We start from the raw sequence: 18,785 nt of genomic DNA, 5'->3' as shown, positions 1-18,785 counted from the left end.
AGCACTGTCCAATGGCGCAGCACTTCCGGGTTGGGCGGGGTTTATTTACCTCTCCCATTGCGGTGACGTCCGTCCCTCCGCGTGTGACGTCACGAGCGCTCCGCGGCGCGCGGGTGGGTTGGAAAAACCGGGAATTTTCCCGCGGGAATTGCGCGGCCTGGGATAAGATGGGGAGGGAATGAGGGGGGGAATCCCGGACTGCGGGAGCGGCCCCTTCCCGGGAGCCCTGAAGGGAACGGGAATTTCTGATTTTTTTCCTGAGGAAAAAAGGAATTTTTTTGGTTTTTTCCTGAGGAAAAAGCGAATTTCCCGTTCGTTTGGGAGGGAAAAGGGAATTGCTGCTTTTCCTGGAGGAGAGGCTGGTGTCTGGCTGTCCGCAGGGAAAAGGAAGTTCTTCGTTTTCCAGAGAAAAAAGGGAATTTCAGGTTTTCCTGAGTGAAAAGAGAAAATTTATGTATTTCCAGCTGGCTTCTGGCTTTCCTAAGAGGGACAGGAATTCTTGAGTTTTCCCAGAGGAAATGGGATTTTCTGTTTTAGCAGGGGGAGAGGCTGGTTTCTAGTTTTCCTGAGGAAAAACAGAAATTCCTGGTTTTCCTGAGGGAGAAACCCATTCCTAGTTTTCCATATGAAAAAGCAAAATTCTGTTTTTCCTGATGGAGTGGCTAATTCCTTGTTTTCTCAAGGAAAAAGGAAGTTCCTGGTTTTCCTCAAGGAAGAGGGAATTTCAGGTTTTCTGGAGGAAGAGTTGGGGGGTCCTGGTTTTCCTAAGTAAAAAGAAATTGTCCATTTTTTCCTGAGAAAAAAGGGAATTTCAGGATTTGCTGAGGGAGATTCTGGTTTCTGTTTTTCCTAAGGGAAAAGGGGAATTTCTTTTTGCCTAAAGGAGAGACTGCTTTCCTGTTTTCCTGAGGGAAAGGCTGATTTCTGATTTTCCAGAGGGAAACTGAATTTCTACTTTTTCAGAGGTTCCTGGGCATCTCAGTGGAAAAAGAAACTTTTGGTTTTCCTGAGGGAAAAGGGAATTTCTGTTTTTCCTAAGGGAAATGTCAGATCCTGGATTTCCTAAGGAAAAGAAAATCCTGTTTTCCGGAGGGAGAGACCAGATCCTAATTTTCCCAAGGAAAAAATGGAAGTTTTGCTTTTACTGAGGGGTGACTGCTTCCTGAATTTCAGAGGGAGAGGAGAATTCCTGCTTTTCTTGAAGGAGAGGCCAGATCCTGGTTTTCTGAAGGGCAATTTTTAATTATCCTGAGGGAGAAGGAAATTCCTGCCCATCCAGAGGGAGAGGCCCATTTGGGGATTTCCTGAGGGAAAAATTCCCATTTTTTTGGAAGTAGACACTGGTTTCTACTTCTCCTGAGGGAAAACCTCATTCTTGCTTATCCCAATACCCCAATCCAACCAGGGTATCCTACAAAATCCCAGGTTTTTTACCTCTTTTCCCTCAGGCCTGGATCCATGGTAGAGCAGGAGAGGCCATGGCAGCTCCTGAGGCTGGTTGAGGAGGGAAACCTGGATGTCCTGCAGGATTTGTGGATTTTCTGAGGGAAAATTCCTGTTTTTCTGGAAGTAGACACCAGGATCTGCTTCTCCTGAGGGAAAACCTCATTCCTACTTATTCCAACCCCCCAAACCAACCAGTATATCCTCCCAAAATCCCAATTTTTTGGCTTCTTTCTCCTCAGGCCCAGTTCCATGGCAGAGCAGGAGAGGCCACAGCGGCTCCTGAGGCTGGTCCAGGAGGGAAACCTGGATGTGCTGTGGGATTTGTGAATTTCCTGAGGGAAAAATTCGTGTTTTTCTGGCAGTAGACACAGGTTTCTGCTTCTCCTGAGGGAAACTCTCCTCAGGAGTTTCTGAAACTCCTGAGGTCTCTGCTTCTCCTGAGGGAAAACCTCAATCTTGCTTATCACAACCCCCAAACCAACCACGATATCCCCCAAAATCCTGATTTTTGGCCCTTTTCCCCTCAGGCCCAGCTCCATGGCAGAGCAGGAGAGGCCATGGCAGCTTCTGAGGCTGGTCCAGGAGGGAAAACTGGATGTGCTGCAGGATTTGTGGATTTCCTGAGGGAAAAATTTCTGTTTTTCTGGCAGTAGACAGCTGCCTCTGCTTCTCCTGAGGGAAAACCTCATTCCTGCTTATCCCAATACCCCAATCCCACCAGGATATTCTGCAAAATCCCAGGTTTTTTACCTCTTTTCCCTCAGGCCTGGCTCCATGGCAGAGCAGGAGAGGCCACAGCGGCTCTTGAGGCTGGTCCAGGAGGGAAACCTGGATGTGCTGTGGGATTTATGGATTTCCTGAGGGAAAAATTTCCATTTTTCTGAAAGTAGAAACCAGGCTTTTCTTCTCCTGAGGGAAAACCTGTGGATTTGTGGATTTCCTGAGGGAAAAATTCCCATTTTTCTGGAAGCAGACACCAGGCATTGCTTCTTCTGAGGGAGAGCCTCATTCCTACTTATCCCAACTCTCCAAACCAACTAGGATATCCTCCCTAAATTCCCATTTTTTGACCTCTTTCCCCTCAGGCCTGGCTCCATGACAGAGCAGGAGAGGCCGCGGCGGCTCCTGAGGCTGGTCCAGGAGGGAAAGCTGTCTCTCCTCCGGGATGAGCTGAGGCTGGATGAGATTCCAGGGGCTCGCAGCTGGCGCTGGGGACGTTTGGGAGATTCCCTCCTGCACCACGCAGCTCGCTCGGGACACCGGGATGTGCTGGAATTCCTGGTCCAGGAGGTTGGGATGGACATGGAGGTGGCCAATGGGGACTACAAGAGACCCCTCCATGAGGCTGCTTCCATGGGACATCAGGAATGTGTGTCCTTCCTCCTGGAGAGAGGGGCGAGCGTGGACTGCTTGAAAAAGGCTGACTGGTAGGTGCTGGGATTTGGGATTGGGTGGGGAAGGTGGGAATGGAGGTGGTGTTTGGGATTGTGGAATGGATGGGAAGGAGCTTAAGGATCATCCAGGGCCACCTGGGACACCTCCCCCTGTCCCAGGCTGCTCCAGCCCCAGTGTCCAGCCTGGCCTTGGGCACTGCAGGGATGCAGGGGCAGCCCCAGCTGCTCTGGCAATCCCAGCCCAGCCAGGAATTCCTCATTGCCAAGATCCCATCCCTGGCTGCCCTCTGGCACTGGGAGCCATTCCCTGGGTGCTGTCCCTGCAGGCCTTGGCCCCAGTCCCTCTGCAGCTCTCCTGGAGCCCCTGCAGGCCTGCAATGTGCTGGAAGCTCTCCCTGGATCCCTCCCTTCTCCAGGGGAACATTCCCAGCTCTCCCAGCCTGGCTCCAGCCCTGGAGTAGCTCCATGGATTGCTCTGGATTTGCTCCAGCAGCTCCATGTCCTTATATTGGGATCCCAGAGCTGGACTCCATGTGGGATGCCCTGAGTGGAGCAGAGAAAGCAGAATTCCCTTCCCCTGCTGCCCACACTGTGGATCCTGTTGGATTTTTGGGAGAAATTCAAGCCTTATCCCTGCTTTCCCCCCGTTTCTCCTAAAAGCTGTAAATTACTGCTCCACTCTTCCCTTAGGGATGGGCATTTCTGGAAAAAGAAAACGAGGATTCTCCCCTGCTCCCAGATGAAAGCCTGGGAAGGTCCTTTGCAGCTGAACTGCCACAAGTCCACAGGCAGCATTCCAGAGCTGGGAATTGAGGCTGTGCCAGCCTGGAGCTGAGGCCAAGATTCCATGAGCCTGGATTTGTGTGGCCATGCTCTTCCACCCATGGATTGACACCAGGGAGCTCTGTGCTTCCTGAGGCATATCCAAACCTTTGGGAAAAGTCTCACTTGCCTTAAAAACCCAGAAAGCTCCGAGGGACTGCATGGAAAAGGAGCTTGGAATATTCCCAACCTGGAACAACAGTGCTGTAAAACCTCCTGGATCCTCAGGCAAAGCACCTGAATGAGATTTGTTGTGCCAGGTTATTTGATTTCCCTGGATCTTCTTCCAGGACTCCCCTGATGATGGCTTGCACCAGGAAAAACTTGGAAGTGATCAAAACCTTGGTGGAGCACGGAGCCAACCCGTTGTTGAGGAACAAGGATGGCTGGAACTGCTTCCACATTGCCAGCAGGGAAGGGCATCCCGAGGTGCTCCGCTACCTCCTGCATGTGTCCCCAAGCTGCTGGGACACGGAGAGCACCACGGGGAGAACTCCTCTGCACACAGCAGGTACACCAGGGTGGACCCAGGGAAGCCTCTGGAATCTCATCCAGCCTCAGCTCATCCCAGAGCAGGGCCAGGGTTCCCCCTGGACCAGCCTCAGGAGCTGCCATGGCTTCTCCTGCTCTGTCGTGGAGCCGGGCCTGAGGGGAAAGGAGTCAAAAGATGGGGATTTTGTGGGATGTCCTGGTTGGTTTGGGGGTTGGGATAAGCAGGAAGGAGGTTTTCCCTCAGAAGAAGCAGAACCAAGTGTTTACTTCCAGAAAAATGGGAATTTTTACCTCAGAAAATCCTGCAGCACATCCAGGTTTCTCTCCTGGACCAGCCTCAGGAGCTGCTGTGGCCTCTCCTGCTCTATTGTGGAGCTGGGCCTGAGGGGAAAGAGGCAAAAAATCAGGATTTTGGGGGATATTGTGGGTGGTTTGGGGCGTTGGGTTAAGCAGAAATTAGGTTTTTCCTCAAGAGTAGCAGAGCCTAATGTCTACGTTCAAAAAAACAGGAATTTTTCCCTCAGAAAATCCACAAATCCTTAGGTTTTCCCTCAGGAGAAGCAGAGCCTGGTGCCCACTTCAGAAAAATGGGAATTTTTCCCTCAGGAAATCCACAAATCCTGCAGCACATCCGGGTTTCCCTCCTGGACCAGCCTCAGGAGCTGCCATGGCCTCTCCTGTTCTGCCATGGGGCCAGGCCTGAGGGGAAAAGGGCCAAAAAATCAGGATTTTGGGAGGATATCCTGCTTGGTTTGGGGGTTGGGATAAGCAGGAAGGAGGTTTTCCCTCAGAAGAAGCAGAACCAAGTGTTTACTTCCAGAAAAATGGGAATTTTTCCCTCAGGAAATCCCCAAATGGGCCTCTTGGAGTTCTTGGGATCCTTGGATCAAGTCCATCTCTCCCTGGCACAGAGGGATTTTTTGCTCCCTTGGAATAGGGATATGATTTTCCTTCCTGGTGTGAGAAGCTCCCCAGCTCCAAGCACTTCCTGGCATTTGCAATTCCTGGAAGCAGCAGAGCTGCTGAGAGGAACTTTTTGGGATCTGCCTGGGGATGGATTCCTTTATCACAGCCTCAAGCTGGGCCTGGAGAGGTTCAGGTGGGATATTGGGAAAATTCCTTCCTGGAAAGGAATTGTAAGAATTTGTAAGCATTGGGATGAGCTGCCCAGGGCAAGGGTGGAGTCCCCATTCCTGGAGGGATTTAAAATCCATGTGGATGTGGCACTTGAGGACATGGGACAGTGGTGGCCATGGCAGTGCTGGGAATGGTTGGGCTCAAGCACTTTTCCAACCAAAATGACTCCATGATTCCAAGAATAAACTCCAAATCTTGAAGTGCCCTTGCTCTCATGCCATGGTGAGAATTCCAGGGGTCCTTTCTGCAAAGGGGAGGGATAATCCCTGCTGGGAATATTCAGGAGCTGTTGTTGGAGCCCACCGTGTCCAGTTCCCTTTCCCTTCCCTTTTCCTTGTTTTTAAGGGAGATTTAAAGGGAATGGGCAGGTTTAGGAATCCCAGGCATCCTCAGGATTGTTGGGAAGCACAGGAGGGCTAGGACCACATCCAGAGTGGGAATCAGGCTGTGTATCCCAGGTCTCAGCAGCAGAGATGAGCCCTGCCTGCCCAAACTCCTTTCCCAAAGAATTTAATTGGGATTGACTCTCTGGAAAATCCCGAGGTGCTGGGAGGAGCCCCTGCTGTGCTGTCACTCCCGTGCCTTTTCCAGCCCTTGCTCTGTCACTCCTGGCTCATCAGCAGTGACAATTCCAGCCCTTGGGCACCACCGAGTCCTTGTGCTTGACCTGGGAGTGCAAAAGCCAGGGAATGAGTTGGTGCTGGGATCACAGCAGGTTGCCAGAAGTGGCTGATCCCGATGTTTTTCATGTTCTCCCATCCCTGCCCAGTTCTGGGTGCTGTTTCCATGGAGCTTGCAGCTCCTCTCCCTGCAGGAGGTGGGTGTTGGGTTGGGAGCTGAGGGGCTGGGACAGGAGCAGGGTGAGCTCTGGGATTTGGGATTATCCTGTGGGAAGGGGGCAATTCTCACCTTGAGGATTCTCTCTGCCTTGGGGTATGGGAATACAGCTGGGATCCAGCACCTGGATTCTGTTTCCTAGAGGTGTCTCCACCTGTGTGTTCTGTGGCAAAGCCACCCATCCACAATTTGGGTGTATTTCTGGAATTTTCTGATCCAGCCAGACCCTGGAGCAGCAGCTGGAGCGGGAGGGAATGGGGAAGGGCTGGAATGATGGAATGATGGAATTAGGATTTAACCCCCCAGTGCCCCCAGTGCAATTTGATCCCAAACTGCTGCTCCCTGCTATCCCCACACTTCTCCCATGGGATATTCCCAGTTCCCAAGGCAGGAGCAGGGGCTGGGGCTGGAGCTGGTGTTGGAGCTGCTGGGGGAAATCATGGCAGGACCAAGTGCCTTTGCCATGGCTTTGCATGGATTTCCATCCCAGGGGTGTGCATTTGAGCACATTAACCCGTGACCAGGCCAGCTGCCTTCCTGAAGGGTCATTTTCTCCCTCCTGCAATTATGTTTTATATGAATGAGAGTTGATTCCTTCAGCTTTGTTGCTTCTTCTATCCCGAGGGAAGAAAGCTGGGAAGAGGTAATTAGAGGATGTGGAATGCAGCAGTGGATCCCAGTTGTCCCGAGTCTCTGTTCCTGATAAAAGATGGAATTGTGAGAGGTTTTTCTTCCCATGACTTGGATTCATCAGCTTAGGTGAAGAACAGGCAGGGAGCAGGAGCAAAGAGCCAAAATCCAGGAATCCTTGACTGGGATTCCAGCTGAAAGCTGTTCCTGGGAGCACACATTTCCCAGGAGCCCTTATCCATCAGCTGATGGAGCAGCTCCAGCCTTGGTTTGATATTATTTTTCTCTTGAATGTGTTTCATTTGTTTTGCAAAATGACCTGCAGGGAAAAAAAAACCCAAAAACAAAACCAAAAAAAAGCTGGATCAAAGCTGTGTGAAGTGAAATGTTTAAAAAAAAATCAAGGAAAAACTGGAATATTTCACTGCCTCGGGTTCACATCCTCCCCCTCTGTTGTTGTTTTCTGTCTGAGATGGGTGAGGATGATGAGGTGGGAGTGGCTGAGGAGGGCTGGGAATGTTGTCCAGCATTTCCCCAGCTCCCTGCTCGGTGTTCCTTTTGCTTCTCCCACATCCCAGTTCAGGAATGAACAAATAACTGGGAGAAACCCTCTTTGTTCCAGCTGAGTTCTGTGGCAGATGGAGCCAGGCAGTGCCCATTCCATCCATCCCTTTTCCCTGCTTCACCTCACATTTCCCAATGGCATCAGAGGAAGGGAAACCTTTTAATTTTAAATCCACCAAAAAATTGATGGGAGTAAAGCCCCTTGGAGCCCCTTCCCTCACCCCAAAAGGATCAGCAACCCGAGCATGCCTCACTGTAGGAACCCAATGCCACAAACCCACAACCAATCCATGTTTTTCCTGCTTTCCCCATCTCTTCCCAGCGATGCACGGCTGTTCCCAGGTGGTGGAGCTGCTCCTGGAACGGTAAGCAGGCTCCTTCCAGCTTTTCCTCTCCCAGCTGCCATTTCCTGCCAGGGTTTGGACACAAAGGATGCTTGTGCTGGCCCAGCTGCCCTGCCCTCCTTCCCGAGGCTGCCTCCTCGTGCTCCAGGTTCTTCCCAGCTGGGAAAGGGACAAGGATTCCCTGGGGATGGGCTCCCTCTTGGTTGTGACACAAACCCCAGTTATGTAACTCAGCCCTGGCTTTGTTTTCCCTGCTGATTCATTCCCAGTGTGACAACAACCAAAGCAGCTTCCCCAGGCTGGGCTTATCCTTGTTTTCCTGGGAAATTGCTGGGAAGTGGCTTTAAAGCAGCTCTGTTCCCTTTCTGTGTTCTCCCTTCCCAGAGCTGGAGCAGCTTTCCCTGGGCATCACAGCTCATCCCAACGTGTCCATGCTTGGCCCAGCATGAGCAGCTCTGTGCTCTAAGCCAGGCTTTAATTCAGTTTTCTCTCATTTCACTGGAGTTTAACCTGAATGACATTGGTGGACTCTGATTTGTATATAATTCCATGAGGATCTGGTTATTCCCTGCTTCCAGTGCACTCCTGGTCCTTTCTGGAAACCCTCTGGTCAGGAAAAAGGGAACTATAAACGATCTGTAGAGTCCAAACGAGCTGAACCAGATCTCTGATCCCAAAAAAGCCCCACAAATCATTCCCCAGGCCCTAAAACACCAGGACAGGTTTATCCATGGTGTATGGATGAGCTTTGCATATTCCATTTTCAATCCCAGCTGCTGAGAGTCTCCCTCCATGAGGATTTTGGAGCTGCCCACAGCTCAGTGCTGGTGTTTCCTGCTGTCCCTTGCAGGTGCCAGTACAAAGCTGACAGCAGGGACAGCTGTGGGGTCACTCCCTTCATGGATGCCCTCCAGAACGGGCACGTCGGCATCGCCCGGCTGCTGCTGGACAAACACCAGGTGGGTGCCAGGATTCCCCACTGCCTCCTGCAGGAGCTCAGCCAGGACAGGTGAGCCACGTGTTCATCCCCACTGGAGTGTCAGGAAGCAAACTGCCAGATTGTAAAGAGAGGAATTGTGTAAAAAAGGCAAATTCCCGCTGGAGATGAGAAGGGTTTGGCTGAGTGAGGCTGTCAGGGATCGGCCTTTACTGCACCAGCCAAAAATTCAAGGGATTCAGGAGCAGCTCCTGGCTCTTCCCCAGGCTCCTTTTGTGACCCTGGGCTCCAGCTCTGTGCTCTGAGGTTGGTAACACTTCCCAGACATGGCCATGCAGGTAAATTATTAATGGTAAGGAAATAATTCATTAGGACGGGCACAAAGGTCTGTTCACAATAATGGAATTATTGTGAATAATGGAATCATGGAATGGTTTGAGTTGGAAGAACTTTAACAAAGTTTAAAGAACTTTAAAAATCATCTCATTCCACCCCTACCACAGGCAGGGACACCTTCCTTTATCCAAGGTGATTCCAAGCCCTGTCCAGCCTGGCCTTGGACACTTCCAGGATCCAGGGGCAGCCACAGCTTTGGTGGTAAATGTGTCCCCAGAGCTGGTGGAGTGGGATGGTGACACCAGGCAGTGGCAGGAGGGGACAGGACATTGCCAGTGCTCCAGGGGCAGCTGTGGCAGAGCCAAAAGCAGCTCTTGGAATGCCAGCACTCGGCATGGAGGCTCCAGTGGCTGTGGATAACATGGAAATGTCCATCCATGAGTTATCCAGAGCTCCTCCCTGCCCTCCCTCTCTCCTGGCAGCTCCTCTCCTGTTCTGCCTCCCAAAAATCCCTGATTTCCTCCAGGGAATGCCATTAGAGCCAATTGTGCACAGCAGGAACCAGACCACTGCAATCAATAATTTATTGATGATTGATTGATTGATTGATTGATTGCTGGATGATCCCAGCTGCCTGGGGACCCTCTCATGGCTGATTCTCCCACAGGTGTTGGTCAGATCCTGGATTTCCTAAGGAAAAGGAAATCCTGTTTTCTGGATGGGGAAGTTTGCTGTGGTTTTAAGCTCACATTCCAGGCACTGAGGGTGGGAGAGCTGGGAAACCTCACGGAGGTTTCCAGAGGGTGGGATAGGTGTACTTTGTGTTATTTCCCTGCTATTCCTGCACTGCAGGCCTGTCCCACAGCTGTGGATGCCCTGGGTGCCCAGGCCCTGCACAGGGCAGCTGTGACAGCCCAGGATGGCTCCATCCAGTTCCTGGTGGCCGAGCTGGGCGTGGATGTCAACGGGACAGCGACGTCCCTGCAGCTGCCAGCCCTGCACTACGCAGCCAAGGTTTGTCCCTGCTCCCAGATCCCCTTGCAAAAGCCTGGGCAGGCACCTGAACCAGCTGGATCAGGTGTTGGCCACCATGGAGGAATTGCCTTCCTGGCTCATCCTCTGCTACTGTCCATCTGCTTCTGGCCAGTCCCATTCCTGGCCAGTCCCATTCCCTGGCCCATTCCCTGGCCCATTCCTGACCAGTCCCATTCCCTGGCTTATTCCCTGGCCCATTCCTGGCCAGTCCCATTCCCTGGCCCATTCCTGACCAGTCCCATTCCCTGGCCCATTCCTGACCAGTCCCATTCCCTGGCTTATTCCCTGGCCCATTCCTGGCCAGTCCCATTCCCTGGCCCATTCCTGACCAGTCCCATTCCCTGGCCCATTCCTGACCAGTCCCATTCCCTGGCCCATTCCTGACCAGTCCCATTCCCTGGCCCATTCCTGACCAGTCCCATTCCCTGGCCCATTCCTGGCCAGTCCCATTCCCTGGCCCATTCCCTGTCCCATTCCTGGCCAGTCCCATTCCCAGTCCCATTCCCTGTCCCATTCCTGGCCAGTCCCATTCTCTGTTTTCTGGGCATCAGAAGAAATGTGGGCAGCAGGGTGAGGGTGGGATTCTCCTCCTCTGCTCTGGTGAGATCCCACCTGGAGCACCAGATCCCAGCCCTGGGGCCAATAGCAGGGGGACCTGGAGCTGCTGGGGAGAGTCCAGAGGAATCCATGGAGCTGCTCCAGGGCTGGAGCCAGGCTGGGAGAGCTGGGAATGTTCCCCTGGAGAAGGGAAGGCTCCAGGGAGAGCTTCCAGCACATTGCAGGCCTGCAGGGGCTCCAGGAGAGCTGCAGAGGGACTGGGGCCAAGGCCTGCAGGGACAGCACCCAGGGAATGGCTCCCAGTGCCAGAGGGCAGCCAGGGATGGGATCTTGGCAATGAGGAATTCCTGGCTGGGCTGGGATTGCCAGAGCAGCTGGGGCTGCCCCTGCATCCCTGCAATGTCCAAGGCCAGGCTGGACACTGGGGCTGGAGCAGCCTGGGACACTGGGAGGTGGCCCTGCCATGGCAGGGCTGGCACTGCAGGGGCTCTGGGGTCCCTTCCCACCCGTGGAATTCCATGTTTGTGGAATTCCAGCTGCCTGCAGAGGAGGGACAGGACATGTCCAGAAGTGGGAAAGGAGAGCTGGGAAGGTGGGGGGAGCTCCCAGAATTTTATCAGTGTCCTTCACACCAGAGTTGTTGTGAATTCCAGAACCATTGGAGCTTTCTCCTCCTCCCAGCCCGTGTGGGGAGCAGAGCTGTGGGTCCTGCAGCATTCCCTGGGAATGCAGAGCAGATCCCAAAACTTCCCTGCTGACCAGGATCCCTCCTGGGATCCAGCTGGCAGGGACATTCCCTCAGATCCAGGGATCTTAAACCCAGGATTTTGGCTTCTAGTGGGAATTAAACCTCATCCCAGTGTCCTGCTCCTACAGAAACATCTGGGAATACAGAGACCCCAAAACTTCCCTGTTGAGCAGGATCCCTCCTGGGATCCAGCTGGCAGGGACATTCCCTCAGATCCAGGGATGGTGACCCATCTCCCTCAGACCCAGGGATGTTAAACCCAGGATTTTGGCTTCTAGTGGGAACTAAACCTCATCCTAGTGCTCTGCTCCTACAAAAACATCTGTGATAATCCCTGGGAATGCAGAGCAGATCCCAAAATTTCCCTGTTGACCAGGATTCCTCCTGGGATCCAGCTGGGAGCATGGGAATGTCCCTGCTCAGACCCAGGGATGTTAAACCCAGGATTTTGGCTTCTAGTGGGAACTAAACCTCATCCTAGTGCTCTGCTCCTACAAAAACATCTGTGATAATCCCTGGGAGTGCAGAGCAGATCCCAAAATTTCCCTGTTGAGCAGGATCCCTCCTAGGATCCAGCCGGGAGCATGGGAATGTCCCTGCTCACATCCAGGGATGTTAAACCCAGGATTTTGGCTTCTAGTGGGAATAAAACCTCATCCCAGTGCCCTGCTCCTACAAAACCATCTGTGCCACTCCCTGGGAATGCTGGCACCATCCAGCCCTGCCACAAAGGAGCCCTTTCTCCCATTTTCCTGGCCTCCTGCTCCCAGGAGCCACGTTCCAAGCCCTTCTGGTTGCCAAGGGTACGTTGAACAGCAAGGCTCTGGGGGGATATAATGTGCCTTGGAGAAAATCCCAGCTCCTGGCTGGTTTGGGAATGACTGGATGGGATTCTCTCCCTTCCCTCCCCAGGCTTGGTGTCACTTTGTATTTACAGCACCACTTGTTTGCCTGGTGGGTTGTGTTTTTATCTCCCTCTTTTCTTACTCTTTTGCATTTATAAACACATGAAAATCAAATTATTTTTTCAATTCAATTTGCTTCCAGGGCTGTGGAAGCTGCAGCAGTTCCTGGCTCAGTGGCTTTGCCTTGGACTTGGGTTTGCAGGGAAATGGGAGCCTTGGGATCAGGGAAGATGCTGTGGAATCCTGTGGGAATAGGGGGAAAAGAGAGGGGAGGGGGGGGATAAAAAGAAGAGCTTTCCATTCCCAGGCTGCAGGACAAAGACTAATTCATGGCATTGAGGATGTAATTCCAAAATCGGGCATGTTATTTAGGGAGAAAGGATTTATTTCTGGAAAGGCCTGTGCAGGGTAGAAGGAGGTGGGGGCTGTGCTGGGTTTTTTCCCTGTGGAGTTTGAAATTGGCTCCTGGCAGAGGAGGGAGGGAGGACACAGTGGATTGTGGCTGGCTGGGTCTCCTCCCAGGGGATCACAAATCCTGGAGGAATCCTTTGGGAAATGCCAGTGCCTGAGGGAGGCAGATGAGCAACAGCCCAGATCAGCAACAGGTTCTGCTCCTGGAGCTGGAATAACCTTGGAAACATCAACTCCAGATCCCTGGGAATTGCAGGGATTTGAACTCAGCACTGGAGAGACCTCAGAGCCCCTGCCAGGGCCTAAAGGGGCTCCAGGAGAGAGAACCTGGGATAAGGGATGGAGGGACAGCACCCAGGGAATGGCTCCCAGTGCCAGAGGGCAGCCAGGGATGGGATCTTGGCAATGAGGAATTCCTGGCTGGGCTGGGATTGCCAGAGCAGCTGGGGCTGCCCCTGCATCCCTGGAATGTCCAAGGAAGGATTGGAGCAGCCTGGGATAGGGGAGGTGTCCCTGGAACGAGCTTGGAGGGCCCTTCCCACCCAAACCATTCCGGGATTTGGGACACTCAGAATCCATCCCGAGGGATTTTTATGGAAAATGGGGAGAGAAAAGAGAGGAGAAGGGAAGGGAGGCTCTTCATGGTTTGCTGAGATTCCAAGTGAAGGCCCTGGGTCCATGAATGTCTTGGGGAGGAGATGGATCCAATGCCAGGCTGGGAGAGCTGGGAATGTTCCCCTGGAGAAGGGAGGGATCCAGGGAGAGCTTCCAGCACATTGCAGGCCTGCAGGGGCTCCAGGAGAGCTGCAGAGGGACTGGGGCCAAGGCCTGCAGGGACAGCACCCAGGGAATGGCTCCCAGTGCCAGAGGGCAGCCAGGGATGGGATCTTGGCAATGAGGAATTCCTGGCTGGGCTGGGATTGCCAGAGCAGCTGGGGCTGCCCCTGCATCCCTGCAATGTCCAAGGCCAGGGTTTGGAGCAGCCTGGGATAGAGAAGGTGTCCCTGCTGGGGTTGGAATTTGATGATCTTTAGGGATTTTTCCAACCCAAACCATGCTGGGATTTTAGGAAGCTGCCTGGTGGCACCTTTCTGGCCAGTTCCCATGGGATGACCATTGCTGGATCTGACTGAAGGCAGCTGAGCCAGATTCCCACCTGCTCCAAGATCCTCCTGGTGCCCCCAGACGTGACCAGGACAGGGCAGATCTGTGCAGCCCCAGGTGAGGGATGGATAGGAGCCCAGAGCTGATCCCAAATTCCACGTTCTGCAGGAAGGACACGGCCACACCATCCAGACCCTGCTGTCCCTCGGGGCTGATCTCCAGGCCAAGGACAGGAAGGGCCGTTCTGGTGAGAATTCCAAGCTGCTTTTCCAAGCTTTATGTGACAACCAAAATGAGCTTCCATAGGCACATCCCAACCTCAGCATGCAGGGAGATGCCAAATCCATGGATACATTTGCTCTGGGAGCAGCATGAGGGATCATCCCAGGGGTTTTTTGGGCATTTTGCATTCCCTGGCTTTCAATTTGCTGGAATTTCTGCTGGGGCTTTTCCCCAGCAGAGACCCAAATTGGGAATTTCCTGCTTATTTTTCACCTGAGGAGCTCCAATGCTGCCTCTTCCCCATCAAATTTGGCTGGAACGATCCTGTTGGAAGCAGGTTGGATGGACAAACACAAGGATTGAGCTCTCCAGCCTCAATTCCTCAGCAAACAGCCTGGAAATGGCTGATGAGCAAATAATCCCAGAGAGCTGGCACGGAAATGGAGTTGCTATAGCGATGCCGGAGAGTCGGCATTCCCAGCGGGAAAGGCTCAGGCCGCTCTTACATCAGCATCTCCCAAAAAAAAATTAAAAATTACAATTAAAAAAGACACATTTGGTTCAGCCATTGCCAAAACTGGCGAATTCCCCAGCCCTGGGGTTTGGTTAAAGCCATGTTTTAGTGGTGCCATCTCTCCCTCTGCCCCCTCAGTGAATAAATCCCAGCTCTGCTGAGCTCATCCAACCCTGGGATGTTTTTTCCTGTGGCTCCTCCTTGGCTGGGTTTGGGTCACTGCGTCCTTGGGAAGCTTCTCATCCACATCAGGATTATCCAGAGGGATCAGGATGCCTCCTTTGGATTAGATGGAAGGAAGATTTTTAACAGTCAGGCTGGGGAGGGGCTGGGCTGGAATTGCCAGAGCAGCTGGGGCTGCCCCTGCATCCCTGCAGTGCCCAAGGCCAGGCTGGACACTGGGGCTGGAGCAGCCTGGGACACTGGGAGGTGGCCCTGCCATGGCAGGAGGGTGGAACTGGGTGATCCCAAACTCAATCCTGTGATTCTATCCCAACCCAAAAACCATCCAGCTGGAACTGGGTGATCCCAAACTCAATCCTGTGATTCTATCCCAACCCAAAAACCATCCAGCTGGAACTGGATGATCCCAAACTCAATCCTGTGATTCTATCCCAACCCAAAAACCATCCAGGTGGAACTGGATGATCCCAAACTCAATCCTGTGATTCTATCCCAACCCAAAACCCATCCAGCTGGAACTGGATGATCCCAAACTCAATCCTGTGATTCTATCCCAACCCAAAACCCATCCAGGTGGAACTGGGTGATCCCAAACTCAATCCTGTGATTCTATCCCAACCCAAAAACCATCCAGGTGGAACTGGATGATCTTTAACTGGATGATCCCAAGCTCAATCCTGCCATTCTATCCCAACCCAAAAACCCAACCCCCTCCACAATCCCACAGTGGCAAAACTCGTTTTTCCCCCTCCACCTGTTGTTCCCATGGGAATGCAGTTTGCCTGCAGAGCAGGGTGAGGCAGGGCCGGAGGTGACCAGGCTGGTGTTGTGTCCCCAGCCCTGCACGTGGCCAGCGCCGGGCAGCGCGCGGGGGCCGTGGGGATCCTGCTGCGGGCCGGGCTCCGGGATGCTCCTGACGCCACAGGAATGCTGGCCCAGCAGCTGGCCAGGAGCCCTGATGTCATCCAGCTCCTCCAGGGAACACCAGGCAGCACCTGAAGAGGCGGAGCCTGCTCCTTTTCCACGTGGTACAGTGGTTATTCCTTATCACAGGGGTTCCATGCTGTTATCCCCTATCACAACAGTTCCACACCTCCTTGGTGTTTCTCATGGGCAGCTCCTCAAAGCTCTGACTCTTTATTCTTCACAAGGCACCCAACAAACTCCAGCTCTCTCCTCACCCCCCTAACCCACTCTTTTACAGCACTCATCCTCATTGGACACAGCTGTGGCCTGTTAAAGTCAGGCCTGTTCCTAATCTTTGATAATTGGCCCAGCTGCAGCTCCTTAGGGGTAAGATTACTTTCCACACAATCTTTATTTTCTTACATTCTATCCCCCCCCAATAAACTGCTTTTCCCATCCCAAGTCCAGCTGTGGGATGGAGCTGTGGGATGTGATGGTCACTGAAGGGCACAGCCCAGCACAGGGTCCTGCTGTGCCTCAGCCCATGGATCCAGCCTGTCCAGATCTCTCTGGCAGATGCACACCCCACCCAGCCTGGGGTGACCTCAGAACTGACTGAGGATCTGTTGGCAGCTTATTGCAGGGGCTCCATGTCATAAAAGTTGTCTCCTATCACAAAAGTTTCACACCTTTTTGGTGTTTCTCACGGGCATCTCCTCAGAGCTCTGACTCTTTCTTCTTCACAAAACACCCAACTGACTCCAGTTCCCTTCTCAACACCACCCCACTCTTTTCTAGCCCTCTTCTGCTCACTGGTTACAGCTGTGGCCTGTTAAAGTCAGGCCTGTTCCTAATCTTTGATAACTGGCCCAGCTGCAGCTCCTTAGGGGTAAGATTACCTTCCACACAATCTTTATTTTCTTACGTTCTCTCCCCCTACAACTCCTTGCCAGATTTAGGGAAACAGCTGATTTAAATCCCCAATTTGACCCTCAAAGTGAGGAACCTCTTTAAATGAAGGATCCCCCACACAGGGGACTTGCCCCATAAAGAGAACTCCCTTCATTTGTATCCCCCACTAACAGGAGCACCTCCAAAATTAAGAACCCCCCTCAAATAGAGGATCCTCCCCTAAATTGAGGAAAAAACCCCTCAAATTGAAGACCCCCTAAATTGGAGACCCCTCCCCAGACTGAAAACTCCCTTAAATTGACAAATACCCTAAACAGAGGAACCCCCCAGGTTAAGGAGCCCCCCAAAACTGAGGATCCCCCCAAGTTTAGGTGTGTCCCCAAATAAAGAACCCCCCATAAACTGAGGATTTTTACCCAAATTTGAGCAGAGGAGCCAAGCTTGGCATTTGGGAGTAGATTTAGGAGAAATGTTTTAAATAGGATTATCTCAAAAGATAATGGACATGGTGGGTCTGGGCTCTTCCCTGGGAGGGTGGGGAGGCCCTGGCACAGGTTTCCCAAAAAAGTTGTGGCTGCTCCACCCCTGGAAGTGTCCAAGGCCAGGCTGGAGCAACCTGGGACAGTGGCAGGTGTCCTTGTCCATTGGGATGAGATGATCTTTAAGGTCCCTTCCCACCCAAACACTTCCATGTTTTTATCACATTCCTGTTCTGATGCATTGTTATAAATTGTATTTTCTTCTTTCACCTCTTCTGTGCAGCTCCCTGAAACAGAACCAGCCAAGGGAAGTGTCACTTCCAGGGATCCTTGTGGCTTTTCCTGAGAATTTCCCCACCCTGAACATCCCCATGCAGAAGATCCACCTGGATCATGGATTTTCTAGCTCTGCATGGACCTGCTCTCCACTAATCCCTTAAACTGCTTTAATTTGCAAGTTAATTTTTAATTTGACCTCTTTGGGTAGGACAGAGACTCCTGAAGCTGCTTCAACCTTTTGAATCCTTTTTGTGGCCCACAGCTGATCCCAACACCTGCAGGAATCTGTAGTGGGACCTCAGCCATGTGAGGACACCAGGGATCTCTGGATCAGACTAAAGTAAGGAGGTGTTTTATCCCAGACTGGAATGCTGGGAATTCCCAGCACTGATGAACTTTAAATCCCAACAATCTGCTCTTGGGAGCCTGGAATACCCAGCAAGGTAAGAGCAGCTGCAGCTGTTGGGTTTGTGCAGCTGGAATTATAAATTCCATCAAAAACTGATGTGTTCTCTGTTTGTGATGCCAAGAGTTAAAACCAGATGGGATTCTGCTTTTTTGGGGATGGCAAATATTAAAAATCCAGAAGGGAGTAAGTTAAGGTGTGCACCATGAGCCATGGCTGGGTTTGAGTGGGAAATTCCCACCTTGCTATCCCTGGATCAGCCCCTGGGTGGGTGAGGAAATTATTTTATTCCTCCAAAAGGAATAAAAAAATTTAAAGGATTAAATTTAAATTTAGTCCTTCAATTTAAAATTTAAGGATCCATGGATCCCTAAATCCAGCTCTGGCCTCCCTACAGCAGGAAATGCAAGGAGCTGCTTCATTCCCACTTTTTATCATTTTAATAAGCCATGGAATAGCTGTGTCCTCCCAGTATTGCTGATGAGAAAAAACAGTGGCAATGTTCCCAAATATCCATGGAAACACAGAGGGGAAACCCCTTAAAACATGGGAGCACCTTCAAAACACAAAGTGGAACGTGCATTATTTTGAGGGTTAAAAAAGGAATGTGGATTCAGCTTTATGCCTGCAAAATTCCTCCAGGGAATTCTGCTTTTTCCAAAAACTTTTCCTTCCTGGTGTTTTTCTTCTCAAACAGGGTTTTGGGAAATAGGAATGCAGCCTAATTAGGGGTGTTTGTTGGGATAGTTGGCAAATTTCCTATCAAAAGTGGTTCATGGGGTGCCTGGGATGGGATGGAAAAGCATCAGCTGTGGAGGGATTGGGGGGTCCAATTAAAGCCCCCCTAAAATGAGGAACCCCTCATTTAAAGGCCCCACTAAACTGACAACCCACCCTAATTAAGAACCTCCCTCAATTAAGGAGGCTCCCCAAAGAACCCCCTAAACTGAGGACCTTTCCAATACTAAGGAACATCCCCAAACTGAGGATCCCCTTGAAATTAAGGATCCCCCAAACAGGGGACTCCCCCAAAAAGAGAAACCCTTTCAATTGTATCCCCCACCAATGAGAGGTCCCCCAAAATTAAGACCCCTCCCCCAATAGAGGATCCTCCCCTAAATTGAGGAAAAAAACCCAAATTGAGAACCCCCTAAATGGAGGATCCCCCCTCAGACTGAGAACTT

General features: G+C 51.9%; 2 protein-coding genes across 6 annotated transcripts in view; one reads left to right on the top strand and one right to left on the bottom strand.

The window, feature by feature from the left end:
• FBH1 (F-box DNA helicase 1) overlaps positions 1-72 on the bottom strand; it is a 44,001-nt gene extending 43,929 nt beyond the window's left edge. Inside the window, exon 1 of the mRNA XM_077179300.1 lies at positions 50-72. The gene's annotated coding sequence lies outside the window, so the exon portion shown is untranslated. The remainder of the gene's footprint in view (positions 1-49) is intronic.
• ANKRD16 (ankyrin repeat domain 16) lies at positions 38-17,700 on the top strand. 5 transcript variants are annotated; one of them, XM_077179303.1, is made up of 9 exons: positions 38-113; positions 2,532-2,873; positions 3,953-4,173; positions 7,645-7,687; positions 8,517-8,625; positions 9,792-9,953; positions 13,869-13,947; positions 15,458-15,647; positions 17,200-17,700. In XM_077179303.1, the coding sequence occupies exons 2-8, from the start codon at positions 2,542-2,544 to the stop codon at positions 15,616-15,618; spliced, it is 1,107 nt and encodes a 368-aa protein (XP_077035418.1). In that variant the 5' UTR covers positions 38-113; positions 2,532-2,541; the 3' UTR covers positions 15,619-15,647; positions 17,200-17,700. The 5 variants fall into 5 exon arrangements, with proteins under 5 accessions (XP_077035418.1, XP_077035421.1, XP_077035419.1 ...); XM_077179306.1 differs by lacking the exon at positions 9,792-9,953; XM_077179304.1 differs by lacking the exon at positions 13,869-13,947.
• The last annotated feature ends 1,085 nt before the right edge of the window (positions 17,701-18,785 follow it).

Source organism: Agelaius phoeniceus, chromosome 5 (genome assembly GCF_051311805.1).
Source record: "Agelaius phoeniceus isolate bAgePho1 chromosome 5, bAgePho1.hap1, whole genome shotgun sequence".
Classification (NCBI taxonomy): domain Eukaryota; kingdom Metazoa; phylum Chordata; class Aves; order Passeriformes; family Icteridae; genus Agelaius; species Agelaius phoeniceus.
Note: the sequence above shows the minus strand (reverse complement) of the source record. Positions and strands in the feature narration are given on the sequence as shown.

Coding starts and splice junctions, on each gene's coding strand:
- ANKRD16 (XM_077179303.1), top strand. CDS start 2,542: ATGACAGAGCAGGAGAGGCCGCGGCGGCTCCTGAGGCTGGTCCAGGAG. Junction 8,626..9,791: donor TGCTGCTGGACAAACACCAG/GTGGGTGCCAGG, acceptor CCTGCACTGCAG/GCCTGTCCCACAGCTGTGGA. Junction 13,948..15,457: donor GGACAGGAAGGGCCGTTCTG/GTGAGAATTCCA, acceptor TTGTGTCCCCAG/CCCTGCACGTGGCCAGCGCC.